Raw genomic sequence first — 15,741 nt, 5'->3', positions numbered from 1 at the left:
TCCTATATCGTCAGGAGGTGAAATCCCCGTGGCGTCTACACTGTGACTTTACAGTGTGACTGTGGCGTGAGTGTGACCGCAGTACGTTTCTACCCAGAAGTGAACAAAGCGACCCGGAAGCGCTGGTCCGGATTGGAGGCAGGCAGAGCACAGCCTAGACAACACAGCCAGCTTTTATAATAATAGCCTAGATCTGCTCTCTATCTGCGATCGGGACATAACCAGGTATTTGTGCACGTCTTCCCATGGCTTTATGAGTGTGCATGTGGCGAAAACCCGTCGAGATGCGCGCGAATCGTGCAGAAAATACTACACGCCACTTGGCTTTTGATTCGTCAAAAAAGTTGCAGAATGTAAAAAAAACAAAAAACCCACCACCAACAACAACAAACAAACAAAAAGTGCATTTTGGTCAAGATGGGTCTGTGTTCCGTGGGAGCAGGCGGCGTGATGCCCTTTGCGCGTCGATGCCGTTCTTTTTCTCCGTAATGTTTTGTTTAGATCGAGGCAGACAGACAGCATCTGGGCTCGTTGTATTTCCGTGCTACATTTTTGCAGGGCATGGTTGTTGTAGGAAGTGTATTTTTTTTCAAGAAGAGGTGGGGAGGCCGGGCTATTCAAAACCTAAACAATCATTCGTGCCTTTGACACGATAAACACAACCTTTGGGTCCGCGTCGATCGGCCTCGTTTCAATCCCTCCCTCCCACAGACATGTCAAATGTTCCTAAAAATTTGGGGTCTGCAGAATATGGCGTCCCGCCTTATAAAAATAAGGGCTGCCATTTTTGTTTCTCTTTTGTCTGGAAATGTTTTAACAAAACTGTCTCAGACGTCTGGGTCGCGTACAGGGAGGATGGGCCGCGCCGCAAAACACACGATCAGTGAACATCACACATGTTCACAAGCGGTTCACGGCTGCGAGTTGAAATGATGAAAAGTTTACTACGATATACATGTATTTTGTAATAGCTACAGAGCGACCTACACTTATGTTTACCAATTCATATTTAGACAAAGGGAATGGTTGCCTATCGTTACATATTCAGACGCCTTTGCGGAATATTTAATTAAGACTATTGTATTAACCTTTTTATGAATAAATGCCTGTCAAAATATCATTTTGCGCATGTCATTTAAAGGTGACAATACAGTATGAAGCTTGCTCGTGGCTGGAGGTGTGAGCAGTGGTATTCTGAAATGATAATGGAATAATAAATAATAATAGCCTAATAATGTGCTGAACTGCATGGTCACATAGGTCTATAAACCAACCATATTCCTCAAATAATAGCAAAGATTTTTTTCCCAACCCCCAAATTATCTATTCTTATTCTTCTTCTCTATAGTTATTATTACAGGAATATCCTCATTATGACATAGTTATTTGTTATTTTTTTTCCCAATTGATGTACAAATTAAATCCTGTGTGATTATTAGTGCACATAAAAAATTTAGCTGAAGATTTGTTTTTATACATACTGTACTTAATCGCTAACCTGATTATTGATCTCAGTCTGAAATGATGGTGATGGTCAAACCCCAGGACTCTTAACATTGTCCAGAATACATAATATTAATCCTTACTTTCTATTCTATATGCATTATAGTGAAGATGATGAGAACTTGGTGCAAGCATTCCTGCTTACAGTCTTGTGCAATTGAACATAAACATGATATTAGACTAGTGTTGTCAAAAATATCGATTTAATATTTTGAATATAGTAGTGTCGATTTTCAATATGACTTTTCCATAGTATCGATAATATCGATTCTCAGTTTCGTTTACACCAACGTTACTTTTATGTATCCTTCCTACTTATTCCTAGTTATTTTAAAGGCCTATTTGTACTTAGAATGTGAAAACATCAAAGGCAGGCCTTTAAAAAGTGCACTACCATCTACCTCAAGAAGTTCAGTATTTTTCTTTAAAAAATAAATAATAATCGCTGCAGTTGCGTGGTATCGAAAATGGTATCGAGTATCTAAATCTTTCAAAATATCGTATCGAAGTTAGAAATCCAGTATCGTGACAAGCCTGTATTAGACATCCACTATGGTTAATAGTACCCTAGCCAATGTGTAATAACAATTCAATGATTGTGTAATAACAACTTTTAATGTGTAAGAAAATCAGTACATTGATTCCATCTGATAAATAACAATCAGGTAATCAATATCCATATAGTGTCAAATCACAAGTTATTTCAAGACGCTTTACATGTAGAGCAGGATAGTGACCAGACTGACCACACACTGCTACAGAGACCCAACATGCTCTCATGAGTATGAGTAAGCTCTTGGCAACAGTTGCAGGGAATGACTCACCTGATCTAACAACGTCTTGGTGGTAACAGGAATTTAATGACTTCTTGGTAATTGGTTTTACAAATGACGCATATTTGTTGAAATCACACAATTCCTGCTTTTCATCCACGGCTTTCCAATGCCCCATAGTGCATTGCGCAGACGTTGTACCGAGCTTCCGGCGCCGCAGCCGAGTGTGATTTACAAGCTCACAACGGGCTGCATCTGCGACGTGACGTGAGCTTGTATGTCTGCTGTTAAACCGGAAGTGTGGTCCAAATAATCTCCAGTAAACTCCCGCGGAAAGAGGTGGATATATTTGTCAAAATATGGAGTTCTAAACAGCTCCAATTATAAATTTTGCACATGGATTAGATTTGTATTGCAAAAATGTATTGGTTTGTAATTTTTCCCCCAATAATCATTCAGCCCTATTTCACACAACAATTACTTACTTCATAATGTCGTCTTAAAATATCAGTGATAACACAGATTATTTTAATCTCAGGATGGCAGAGCCACGATTCAACAACCCGTACTTTTGGCCACCGCCTCCCTCTATGCCGGGCCAGGTAAGAAGCTTGAGTTATCCTTCGCATTTATCGTCTGTGACATTGCCATTTTCCACTGCCATTTGTGTCCATGTGTGAATGTCTTTTGAGCCGCTCGGCAGGAATCCCTGACCAAAACAGTGAATGTTTCCCCCCCCCGCATTTCAAATGGAGAATCTCTCGCTGTTCTCGTCTCACGGACGCATACCTGAGACCTTGTATGTATAAGATGGTGATCAAGGCAATGCTCTCGATTTGGAAGGCATGAATGACATTCACACACGGCGACTGTTTTCTTTTGAGCATGACCCGTTAAACCTTTCAGCTGGATAACCTGGTGCTCATTAACAAGATCAAGGAGCAGCTGATGGCTGAGAAGATCCGGCCCCTACACCTGCCGCCTACCTCCACGCCCTCCCAGCAATCACTGCTGGTGTCCTCCTCGCCCTCGGACGGCTCGGCGCACCACGGCATGCCCGTGTCCCAGAAGCAGCAGCAGGTGCCGGGCCACCACCCTTCTCAGCCTCAGGGCTCTGGCCAGTCAGACATCGCCCACCACGCCCGCCCCACATCCAGCTCTGGACAAGGTACCACAGTCTAATTGATGTCCATTGTTTGGTCTGGCTTTGGTTCCCACGTCTAAATGAGTTACATGTGAATTGCCAGAATTTAAAGACAGTTGTACTACAACTGGGCTTATGTGACTGTCCCGGCACCAAAAAGGTCCAGTGTTTCCCCTATATGCATTCAGCAGCAGGACCCTGCAGCTGTTAAAATATGACCGCAGCTACTGTATTTTTTTGTAAATTATTGATATATATATTTTTAACAATGGAAGACGGCTTTATAAACTAAAGTTATATTTTGCGTTATTAGTATGGACACGTTGGGTACAGTTACATACTTGTAAAGGGGAGGAAAGGACGCGATTTTGTTTAGACTCTAGACCCACCAAAAGAGTTACAGGACAGTCTTTTGATCTTGACGTGTTCACAGTACCTCAGCATTTTGCTTGTGCTTTTTATTATTTCTGAGCACACAAACGATTTACAAATCAACTGCAAGTTTGATTTTGACAATGTTTGAATATTAATCTGCAACGAAAGTCTATGAATCGTAGGAGGCATACTCTCTCAATAGCTCTGGCTCTGTCTATTTGTTATTTGATTGGAATGTGCAAGGACACATTTGTGAAATAAACATTTGGAAGATCCTTGATAATGATCTTGCATACGGATAGACTTGAAGCCTTTGATATTGCCCATACGCAGTGTGTTTTGCCTGGTTGTGGTCCACAGGGCCACTGTACCTCCACGTCACTGGTCAATCTCAAAGACACCTGACACTTATTTATTGGGCTAGGGCTTTTTTTATTAATCATTTTCACCGCCACTGCTACAACTTTATCCCAGGGGAAACACAGAGCCCAGGTTCAACTCTGTTGCACTGCAATCATATATGTTTGGTCAGGATGTTTAACTTTATAAATAATGTGAAGTAAGAACTCGCTAAGCAATAATGAAATTGCAAATGTGTAACTCTCCAAAGTCATGATTGCAGTCCTCATATTGACCTTCATCCTTAGAGTTGGAAATAATACAGTACCGAGATAGAGACAGACAGGTTTTGTAGCCTAAAGTGTTTCGATTAAACTGTCATCACCTCACAACCTCTCAGATGGAAATATGGATGACAAGTCGGCGGTTAAGGCGAAGGGACTGTGGGAAGACTGGCATTTGAGACAGATGGCAGAACAAGCTGGCAGAATCAACCATCGCTCAGGTACAGGGGTCACGTCGTCGCTGTTCTCTGTGTGAATGAGAGAACACCCGTGTTAACTAAAGTCCGACATTTGGGTCCGATGCCCATCACGATTTTGGAGAGTCCGAGCCCACAAGCTTTTGACCGATATTTTATAAAAAAGTGCAAAATCAATTATAATCACTTGAAAATTCTACAAGCTCACTATGCGTCACAGCACACTTGTGAGCTTGTAGATCTGCTATTTTTGACAACTATAATGACATCATGCCCAAAATAGGGACACCAGTTTGAAAGTGGTAAAAATATATCAGTACACATCAGATGTATAATTTCCGAAAATTTGAATAATGTCGGATATATTGGTCTGGCTCTAATTCAGTTTCAGTGCCTTGGTGGTGTCTGTGCAGATGTTTTTTTTTACTTGCACAGCAACAGTACATACTGACACATCTAGGACATGGACAACAGGGATTAACATACAAAACAAGCAGACATTGCAACACATACTAAAAATAGTGCTCTATACGTAACTCTCCAAATATATATTCAGCATTCACTGTGCATGCAACGCCGTACTGAGTAACTGCAGAGGAATTATGTGAATGTATGCTCCACAGTTGCACCCAATTGTTTATGAAAATAAAGAGTAGGATTCATGGTTAAAACAAATAGAACTAAACAAGGAAAAGTAGTGTCCACATACTGGATCATGCTTGCCTTGCAGTTAATTTATTGAATGACCACCAAGTCGACATTTCGTGTGTCTTATCTATTCCTCGGTTAACCACTTAAACCCCATATGGTTGACAGGAGTGCCTCAGGGCTCTATACTAGTATCCTTTCTGTTTTCTTTTATTGTGGGGAAGGCTTTCACAGGAAAATAGCAGATTCATGATGACAACTAATATAAGTATCTCTGCCTGTGTGGGCATTATGATTTGTTACTGGATAAACATCACATGGATGGTTATAAATGGCAAGGTAGTGAATAGTAACTATAACTAAAGTAGAACATTCAGTGTAAGCTTCGTAGAGTTGTGGAGGAATCAACAGAATGTGCACATATTCAGATTGTATTTGTATATCTCTGCTGTTGGGCAGAAACTCGAATGTTACTTTTTCAGGAAATTAAACCTTATATTTTTAAAACAAAGCAATACTGCCTCATCAAAGTTGGTATTGTGACTTTATATATTGTCAGGTACATGCATGTGTCATTTATCACCACTTTACCCAAATCCAGCTCTAAGTGGAGGTTTAGTCCATCACTGATAAGAACAGCTGACAATGGATCTCCAAGCTCACAATGCATCACAACGTGTGAATTCATGCCCAGATGCTTCATGACATGGCTTAATATAGGCATGTGGTTCCCAAACCTTGTAGCCTGTAACCCAAAAGAGAAATTAGACGTTTGCCCGGGAGTCCGGGACCCAAAACGAGTGAAAACAGATCTACAAGCACACAATTTATTTATGGAATTTCTTAATTTGTTTGTCTGTTTTAAAATGTATAGAATTATCTTTTAAATAATTATATATATATATATATATATAAAAAAAATATATATATTTATATATATTTATGTAGGAAAAGAAATTTGGATTTTTACTCAAGTCGTGACCCATAAAAAGTGGTCCGTGACCCACAAATGGGTCAGTGATATAGGCCATGGAAGGAGAAAAACGCCCGCACACTGTTCATATGCTCCAAAAACTTACTTTTATTATAGGCAACTGCAACGTTTCGACTTTACGTCTTCATCAGGCAAAAGTGACTTTTACCTGATGAAGACGTAAAGTCGAAACGTTGCAGTTGCCTATAATAAAAGTACGTTTTTGGAGCATATGAACAGTGTGCGGGCGTTTTTCTCCTTCCATTATCTGATACCTTGATGTCCAGCACCTGGCCTGAATATAGGCTTGAGATGTGCACACAATCTTGTCTATGATCAGTGATATAGGCCAACATAATAATAAGCAGGACGTTAAACAGGTACTCTGCATAGTTACTTTTAACACACTATGGGGGGAAAAACCCTGCCTCGTTAATTAAAGTTGATCTTCCACTCTGTGTGCCACGTAGGGGGGAGGGTGTGGAGTTAGCTGGTACAATTTGAAGAACCAATGGAGTTAGCTGGTTTTGTTGAAAGCATTTTTTAATAGTCTTCATTAGTTCAATATTGTTTTAACCCACACACAGACGTAAAGGGTGTTCAATAGCGTTGATTTATAAAAAGCTGAAAAAGAGTTGAATTGGTTTCTGCCCGACAGCGACGATATAATGTGTACACGCGAGCACACACAGAAGTTAAGACACAGTGTACATACAGTACATACTGGCCAAACACACTGGTGGTATTCCGTCCTAACTAAGCCAGTTTAAGGTGTTTGAAGTCAGGTGACTTAACATGAACCTACATTAACGTGCAGTCCCTCCTGTGGTTCTGATCCCGTCGCTACAGGTTTGGCCCCTTCGTCCCGGCCTGAAAACCACAGCACCTCAGAGGCCCTGACCCCAACCACTCCCACCTCCAGCAGTCAGAACCGGCTGTGTGGAGCGCCACCGGTCAACATCATCTCTGGACTGGCCAACGGCCCCGGGATGGAGCATATGAAGCTCGGGGGCCTGGCAGGTCTTCTAGGGCCCCCACCTAAGGCCCCCCGGGGACGCAAGAAGATCAAGGCTGAGAATTCTACAGGTCCACTGCTGGTGGTGCCCTATCCCCTCCTATCTGACCAAGGCTGTATAACTGTTGCACCCAAAGAAGGAAAAACCTACAGGTTGGGACACTGGAAGTTACTTTGTGTTATGCAGAAATTTAAATCTTGATCAGGTCATTGTCCCACAGAAAACATTTATAATACTGTATAATATCGTATTATAGTCGGTGTCTCCAATTATAACACTCTGGCATTTGTCATTGTCCTCTTCTGTCCACTAGATGCAAAGTGTGTCCACTCACCTTCTTCTCCAAGTCAGACATGCAAATGCACTCCAAGTCTCACACGGAGGCCAAGCCCCACAAGTGTCCCCACTGCTCCAAGTCATTCGCCAATGCTTCCTATCTGGCCCAGCACCTGCGCATCCACCTGGGAATCAAGCCCTATCACTGCTCCTATTGCGAGAACTCCTTCCGCCAGCTGTCACATCTGCAGCAGCACACCAGGTCCGTTCAAACCACTTATCTATAATGCACTTTGGATTGATGATGATGTAATCATTTCTGAAGTTCCGTGTAGTATTCCTCACGGATCCCAAAAGATTAATTTGTATATACTGTATATATACATTTTAATTAGTGTGCTTTACTGTCATTATTGGCATGACAGTGATGTTGTCACCATACGCTTGCTGTTTAATAGATCATACTTCCTTCTACCGTTGCCGCCGTTGTACAAAATCCCTTTAAAATAAAAACATAACCGTATGCTGCACATCTAGTTTCAGTCTGTTTGGGCATTCGAATATGGCCACTAATTGGCTTCAACACATAAGCCATTCAGAGGTTATTATATTTGAGAACAAATTCCAGTTACCTATAAAAGTTAAGGTAAACTGACATGTCCCATCCAACGCATTTTGGATGGGAACCCCATTTTGTAACTATACCGTTCAAGACAGGAACCCCTTTTGGGGTTCTTGCTGCTATGTAGTATGTACAGTATATCGTCATTGTCGGGTGGAAACCTTGTATTTCCAAACCTTTCTTTTGTTGTTATCAATTTTTAAAACGATTTAAAAGTAGTGAAAATAGCCGATTTACAAGCATACAACGCGGCGTTGTGTGCTTGTAGATCTGCTATTTTCACTACTTTTGTATGATGAAGTAAGACTTTAATTTACAAAAGAAAACATAAACAGATTTGAAACTTAGAGATACAAGGTTTCTGCCTGACAGTGTCCACCTGGGAATCAAGCCCTATCACTGCTCCTATTGCGAGAACACCTTCCGCCAGCTGTCACATCTGCAGCAGCACACCAGGTCAGTTCAAACCACTCATCTTTAATGCACTTTGGATTGACGATGATGTAAACATTTTCTGAAGTTTCCATGTAGTATTCCTCACAGATCCCAAAAGATTAATTTGTATACACTAGTCCCGTCCTGTGCCCGGGGTGTGCACGGCATATGAGGGATTAAATGTAGGAGTCTCAGAAGTAATGGAGAATCCAGACTGGTGCCCGTTGGGCAGAATAGTCACCATTGATGTCCAGTTGTGCAATACCCGTTGTCTCTGTCTGTCTGTCTGGCTGGCTCTCTTTTATGCCCGTATATGGTGTTCTGTGTCCAGGCCAGTCTGTGATGTCGTCTCCAAATTTGGGAACTGTAGTGATGTCAATCAGTAATGTCAGTTGGGCATTGTTTTCTGTCTGTCTGTCTGTGATGTCATGCCCAAATTTGGGCATTGTTGTGATGTCAGTCAATGATGTCAGTTGGGCATTGTTTCAGCATGCGGCTGTTACCATGGTGGTGACGCTTTATTTGAAATCGCACCACACTTCTAGGCGGAACCACTCGTTTCTATTGACCATGGCGGAGGTGCACCGTCTCAGGCGACCTTGAGCCATGGGAGACTCCGCCGAGCGAGCGGTAGCGAGCCGCCGTGTCGAGCGTTGCGAAGGTGGCATGAGCCGACTCAGTGCCGTCCGAGTTACATACACTGGGGGACAGAATAGTAAATCTTCATCCCCCCGACTTTCGCCACCTCTGCACGGTCCAAGGGATCACAAAGGAGCACTCCCTAGCTCCGCATCAGTCAATCAGAAGCTTCTGCGGGCGGGGTTTGTCTAGAAGTGTGGTGCGATTCCAAATAACGCGGTGGTGACCTTCTCTTAGTATCAGTGATGTCAGCATGCAGACAGACGGCAGACAGACAGACATTCGGTAAATTAATAGTTATTTTAGTGTGCCAATGCCAATAACGGCAGTAACGGTAATGTCATTATTGGCATGACTGTGATGTGGTCACCATACGCTTGCTGTTGTAATTAATAGATCATTCTACTGTTGCTGCCGTTGTACAAAATCCCTTTAAAATAAAAACATAACCGTATGCTGCACATCTAGTTTCAGTCTGGACATTCGAATATGGCCACTAAGTGGCTTAAACCATAAAGGATGTTTTTACATTAGCCATTCAGAGGTTATTATAGACCTCTGATTCACCTTTATACACTGTAGGTGAATTTGAGAACAAATTCCAGTTACCTATAAGGCAATCTGGCTAGCCATCGTCAAAGAAAAGGTCCTTTTCACTTGACTGGAGCTCTGTTCTCGAGAGACTACCTATAAGGTAAACTGACCGGTCTTAAGTTGTTTGAACCACTGATTAAAAATAACCTCTGAATGGCTATTGTGTTTCCCAAGATATTGAAAGTATCCATTCCATTCATATACTGTAGAAGTATTCTAGGTTTTGAGTAATCCAATGTCCTTCATATTCCCCTCCTTCTGCCACAGAATCCACACTGGTGATAGGCCTTATAAATGTGCCCACCCTGGATGTGAAAAGGCATTTACCCAACTCTCTAACCTCCAGGTGAGTAACATTACATACAGCAATGATAAGAAAACATCAGATATTACCTCACTCATGTTCTGTACAAGAGGCCAGCCAGCCAGTGTTTATGAGGGACGGGCCATCATGTACTGTAGGAGTGACAACAGATGGAAAGAATGTAACTTTTGACATCCTTTATACAGGGAGGGGAATGGCAAGGTGATGAATATAACTAAGTCTGAAAAAGGGGAAATCCTTTGTTGTCGACTCTCAAACATGTAAACCATTCTCCCAACAACCTGTTCCTGGTTCAGTTATGACTTTTAGAGAGCATTGTTGCATGTCTTTCCCTCTCTGCCCCATGCAGCCGGTCTGTTATTTGCAAGAACTGCCTAATTAATATACAAACTTAACAAAAAATATACAGTAGTATGTTGCATCTTTTGTTTTAGACATTGCAAGAAAAGAACTGATGTTTTTTCCTCACATCTCCTTGGTCTTTCGATTCTTCCATTACAGTCTCACCAGAGGCAGCACAACAAAGACAAGCCGTACAAATGTCCAAACTGCTACCGTGCCTACTCAGATTCAGCATCACTGCAGATCCATTTGTCAGCGCACGCCATAAAAAACGCCAAGGCCTACTGCTGTAGTATGTGTGGCAGAGCATACACCTCAGTGAGTACACCCCAAATTACCTAGAACGTTGGAATAGTCCTGTCTGCCTGGAGATGGATTATCAATATTAAAATGTTAACGTGTTTTGTTTTGTCACTCCAAAGAACTAGCACTGATTCCAAATGTTTTTACTTACTTTTGGAGACAGCAGTTGGTGAGAGAATGTCATCCAGCTGTAATTCACAAATACATACTCATCACATTGAACATATATTAAACTAGAAAAATATTGTTCCTTCGAAACAATTGTGGGCTCGCTTCAAGCCAGAAAACAATGGCTATAAAAGTACAAAATGTCAAGATCGCAGGCAGTGCTCTCTTTGACGTTACTGACGTCAAAGATTGGTCCATTTTGTTCCAAAAATGTGTTGTGCCAAAAGTTGACCCGCTGGTGGCGCTATTATAACAGGCCAATGTAAGAAGGGTGGTATCTGTTCCTTGACCTATTGGGAATGTGCTTGCAAGATTTCACGGACATTGCAGGCTGTGTTCATGATTTGAGGTGTTTTTGGCTTTGGCCACTTTATCGCTGCTTGCAACTATATTTGTTATTATTTTTCTTTTTGTGTGTGTGTGCACTTCATAGGCATATTAGATAAAGGTCCTTAGATTGTGTGTAGAATGTTTCATGCAAATTGCAAAAAAAATCCTAACGGGTTTAAGCGTTTCACAAACTGCTCAAAATGATATAGCGCCGCCCTTTGGCCAATTGGAGTGAGATTGGATTTCGTGATATTTGGACTAACACTCTACATCTTTGCCAAATGCCATGAACATGTTACTTTGCATGTATGATTTAGAGGCAGAAGAATAATTTGCATAAAACTGCAATATTCATTGAATTATTAAAAAAGCATGTTTCAATTAAAAAAAAAAATCCGATCTGACAGATCTTTAGATATTGGTCCAAAGTTCACGTAAAAAAAGTTTTGTGCACGTGGAGCGAAAATTCCAGAATAAAAGCGGGTTTACGCGTTTTACAAACTGCTCAAAATGGCGGAAAATCGAAGGGCGGAGCTTACTTAACAAAGACACAGATGTCTTCCGCTCGAGTCAAAGCACGCGTGTAAGCAAGTTGCATGTCTTAAAACGAAACGAGTCATGACTTATGCCCGTTTGAAGTTTGAATTTTCAAACGCTTCGTATAGCGCCCCCCTTTGGCCGATTGGACTAAAATTGGTTTCAGTAATACTTTGACTAACCCTCTACATCTTTGCCAAATGCCATGAACGTGTAACTTTGCATGTATGATTTAGAGGCCGAAGAATAATTTGCATAAAACCGCAATATTGATTGAATTATTAAAAAATTATATTTCACTTTAAAAGAAATCTGGTTGATCAATCTGACCGTATTGGTCCAAAGTTCATGTGAAAAAAGTTTCGTGCGCGTAACGAAAAAAACCCAGGAGGAGATAGATTTTTACTGTTTTTCATATAATTCCAAATTGTGGGAGATCTAAAGGTCAAAGGTCAAAAGTCAGAGCGTAAAAGTTGTTCGGCATGAGGAGACGCATACGTGTATACAGGTTTCATGGCTTTACCTCAAACACAGCATGAGCTATACCTGTTCAAAGTTCGCACTTTCGAAGGCTTCCTACAGCGCCACCATTTGGCCGATTGCTGTAAAAAGTAATAGCACACGTCGCCATAGTAAGCTGAACACATTGATGTTTTTATTTTCATTTTCTCACTAAGTATGTAGGAGTAGAAAGGAACCGAAGTTTTTTGATACTTGCACTGACTGCCTGCCTAGTATAGAAATAATGACAATATCTAAAGTGTGCTCGCCTTATAGGCGAGCCCACAATAATTTACCCCTATTCATTAGGGACCACTTTTCATTTCAGCACTCTTTCAAAAATAGACGATCTACAAGCTCAACTTGTATATGGTCTATTTATTTTATTTTTTGAACAAATATTGATGCCAGGCTAAAGTCATTAAGATCTTACCTCAATTATTTTTATATACTGTATATAATTAAGCCAGTTGGAACACCTTTTTACTGTCTCCTCTTCTGCTTTTCCCAAACACACCACACTACATTCTCCTGCTATTTCTGTTATATCTTAGAATACCTTCATTAGCCCCCTACATGTTTTGCTCCCGAAGGCCTCAGAGCTTCAATTAACCTTTTGATATCAAGTAGTTTATTCGCCCGGGGTTGGGGGCAGTATGTTTGTATACTGAGTGAATTTGAAATTGTGTTAAATTGTACTGTTTGTCCAGGTAGATGGAATATGATACTGTAAAACAACATAACGAGTAGGCACAAACGATGTTGAGACAGAACATTTAGTTTATGACTGTGGAGTTAATAGGTTATATATCTTTTTTTTATAACCTGTGCATTCTTTCTTTCCACAGGAGACATACCTTATGAAGCACATGTCCAAACACACCGTGGTGGAGCACCTAGTGAACCACCAGTCACCTCAGAGGACCGAGTCCCCCAGCATCCCCATACGCATCTCCCTCATCTGAGCTCCCCCCAGTCACTACACACAGCAGCACAGTAGGTCGGATTTATTAGTCACGTGAGGCTGGCTTTTAGGGGCCCTGCGCACACGGTCACCTACATAAAGCCTACATTAGCATATGACAGCTGACATAAGCATTCAGTGCTAATTACAGCATCCAGACGCCCCCCCTCTCGTTCCATTTTGACACGTCCTGTCAAGATGAGCACAGACAGTGCGTTTTTATGAATGTAACGACGCAGCTCGACATTGCCCAGAGGATACAATGGCTAGGAATGTCTTACGTCAGATCTAATAAGCACTTTCGTAGGCGTCATGTACACTGCCGGATGCATTGGCCCTTAAAATTGAAAGGTTATCTAATTTGTTTTTGTTTTTTTTATTCCATGAAATGGTTTCCCAAAATGTGCCAGATGAAATTTGCTCTCAGTCAAAAGGAATTGAGAAAGTAAAAAATAAAATAAAAAAATATTTTGTGGGTGTATTCTGTAGACATCCAAAGATAATCTTAAAGCACTTTTAGGCCTTGTGGTTTTGGCTCAAATTGTTTTAATCCTGTCAGATGGCGTCAAAAAGGCATTACTTGAGGCAGCTAAAAGTATTTGTGTCGAAATGAAAGTTGTGTTGTTTGTTTTGGTTACATTTTCTATTCTATACATTTTTATTTGTAATTAAAAAAAGAATATTCAACTATACGTTTACAGGGTCGTAAAAATCTAAATTTGGAGAAAGGCAATCGGAGCAATGTGGATGACAATTCAATGATATGATTGTATTCAGATGTATTTTGGCATTTAGGAGGTAAAAATAGAGAAAACGGTTACTATTTCCCCAATGTTTCATCCGCCACATTCAATGGCAACGTTTGTGATCATTACCTTCTATTTTTCAATTGTTTTCCTCATGTCTAGTGCCATATGAACCATATTCAGGTTTTTTGTTTTGTGAGAAAGAAATATTAGAAGTCGTATTTGCTTTCACTATTTTGTTCAGTTAAGCTATGGACATTGTTTGTAAGCATTAGAAACATACTGTTGCTAATTGATGTATCTAATTAACGCTTAAGACTTTGGCTCGTGATATTCACTTTTTTTTTCTTTTTAATCAATTAAAGCTGACATGAAATCTCAGTTAAATGGGAAAAATATATTTAAAAAGTAAACCATTGGACCAAAATGTGAAGTTGTTACAGCTATTTTGACCCAATATATATATACGTATATATAAATAGTATTTTTACCTTCATATAAACATATTAACAAGCTTTACCCATTTAAAATGAACTTCCATATAAGTCCTACTCCATGGGCCTATATGACAAGTAAACATGGAGTCGATGCTTATGCTTCGCTAGTATTTCTTTTGTTTATTTTAGTATTCTTTTCATTGTACACAGTATTGGTTTGATGTATTTTTTACTGTAACTTTAACCTCTGAATGGTACAAATAGAGGTACCCTGTATTCTTCAGGGTACTTAACGAAAAGGTGCTACGGCTCAACGTATGTCTGAGGTGGAACTGAGAATAATGTAAAATACATATACAGTATATAGTATGTTTTCAAAAGAAGAAAAGACGAAAAAAAGAAGAAAAAAAACATTACTCAAGCCACTGGCCTGAAAACAGTCATTTAACACAAACAACAGACCCTGCCTCTTCAACTTAATCTCTCTCTTTCTCTCCCCCTCCCTTGAGATTGGAGAAAAATGTACATGTTGCTGTAAGGTAAATCATGTTAATCATTTATAGTTCCTATTTTAAGTTTTCATAAACCGTTCCTTTCTATTCGGGTTTTGTAAAAGATGTTTATCTATGAACTTACTGTAATGATTTTAGTCTATCTGTACGTTAATATTCACGTTTTATATATTGGTTATTTACATATAAGCCTTAACTGTTCTACCATGCAAACGACCATTCTATTTCCATTACTTGTTGTGTTCTGCAGTATTCCGTCTTGTAAACATTATTTTATTTTTTCCTTTCGCATGGACTACCCAAGCTGTAAACTGTATGATAACTGTTTAACCCATGTTCTCTATGAAAAAGATAACTGCGTAGATTTATTACACTTTTTCCTGTCTTGCATTGTGGTTTCATATACAAGTTTCTAGATAACTAAATATGCACAGCCAAGACTGAAAAGTAAAACTAAGAACATCAATGTTTAAAAAAGGAAAAAAAAGCTTTGTATCTTTACCTTGTTTAATAAACAGACTGTTATAAACTCACTCATTGCTTGGCAGCATATTTCATCAGGCTGCTTTAGTACTGGACACCAAACATTGTTTTATTCATGTAAATTAAAAAAAAAATAAGATGGTGCAGGATTGTGAATTAATTCTCTTTATTTATGAAAATATTTGTTTATAAAATGTATTTACATGGTTCACCAAAAGTTATTGCCTGTGATAATATTTCATTTTAGGCAAACCACATCACAAGTACGTTTTTCG

At 40.1% G+C, this 15,741-nt stretch overlaps 1 protein-coding gene across 5 annotated transcripts; it reads left to right on the top strand.

Moving 5' to 3' along the window:
* The first annotated feature begins 125 nt into the window (after nt 1-125).
* Nucleotides 126-15,516, top strand: LOC308291468 (zinc finger protein 362-like). 5 transcript variants are annotated; one of them, XM_080733487.1, is made up of 10 exons: nt 126-225; nt 2,815-2,878; nt 3,210-3,444; nt 4,535-4,639; nt 7,086-7,404; nt 7,566-7,790; nt 8,523-8,606; nt 10,086-10,164; nt 10,645-10,803; nt 13,173-15,516. In XM_080733487.1, the coding sequence occupies exons 2-10, from the start codon at nt 2,816-2,818 to the stop codon at nt 13,287-13,289; spliced, it is 1,386 nt and encodes a 461-aa protein (XP_080589613.1). In that variant the 5' UTR covers nt 126-225; nt 2,815; the 3' UTR covers nt 13,290-15,516. The 5 variants fall into 5 exon arrangements, with proteins under 5 accessions (XP_080589613.1, XP_080589611.1, XP_080589615.1 ...); XM_080733485.1 differs by having other exon boundaries at nt 3,183-3,444; XM_080733488.1 differs by lacking the exon at nt 126-225 and adding an exon at nt 2,459-2,615.
* Nucleotides 15,517-15,741: the final 225 nt, after the last annotated feature.

This window comes from Nannobrachium achirus, assembly GCF_963921795.1.
Source record: "Nannobrachium achirus genome assembly, chromosome: 9".
Taxonomy (NCBI): Eukaryota; Metazoa; Chordata; class Actinopteri; order Myctophiformes; family Myctophidae; genus Nannobrachium; species Nannobrachium achirus.
Note: the sequence above shows the minus strand (reverse complement) of the source record. Positions and strands in the feature narration are given on the sequence as shown.

Excerpts from the sequence above, each read along its gene's own strand:
- LOC308291468 (XM_080733485.1), top strand. The coding sequence starts at position 2,816 with ATGGCAGAGCCACGATTCAACAACCCGTACTTTTGGCCACCGCCTCCC. Across the intron at positions 8,607-10,085 it reads CATCTGCAGCAGCACACCAG|AATCCACACTGGTGATAGGC; the intron begins GTCAGTTCAAAC and ends CTTCTGCCACAG. Across the intron at positions 10,804-13,172 it reads GTGGCAGAGCATACACCTCA|GAGACATACCTTATGAAGCA; the intron begins GTGAGTACACCC and ends TTCTTTCCACAG.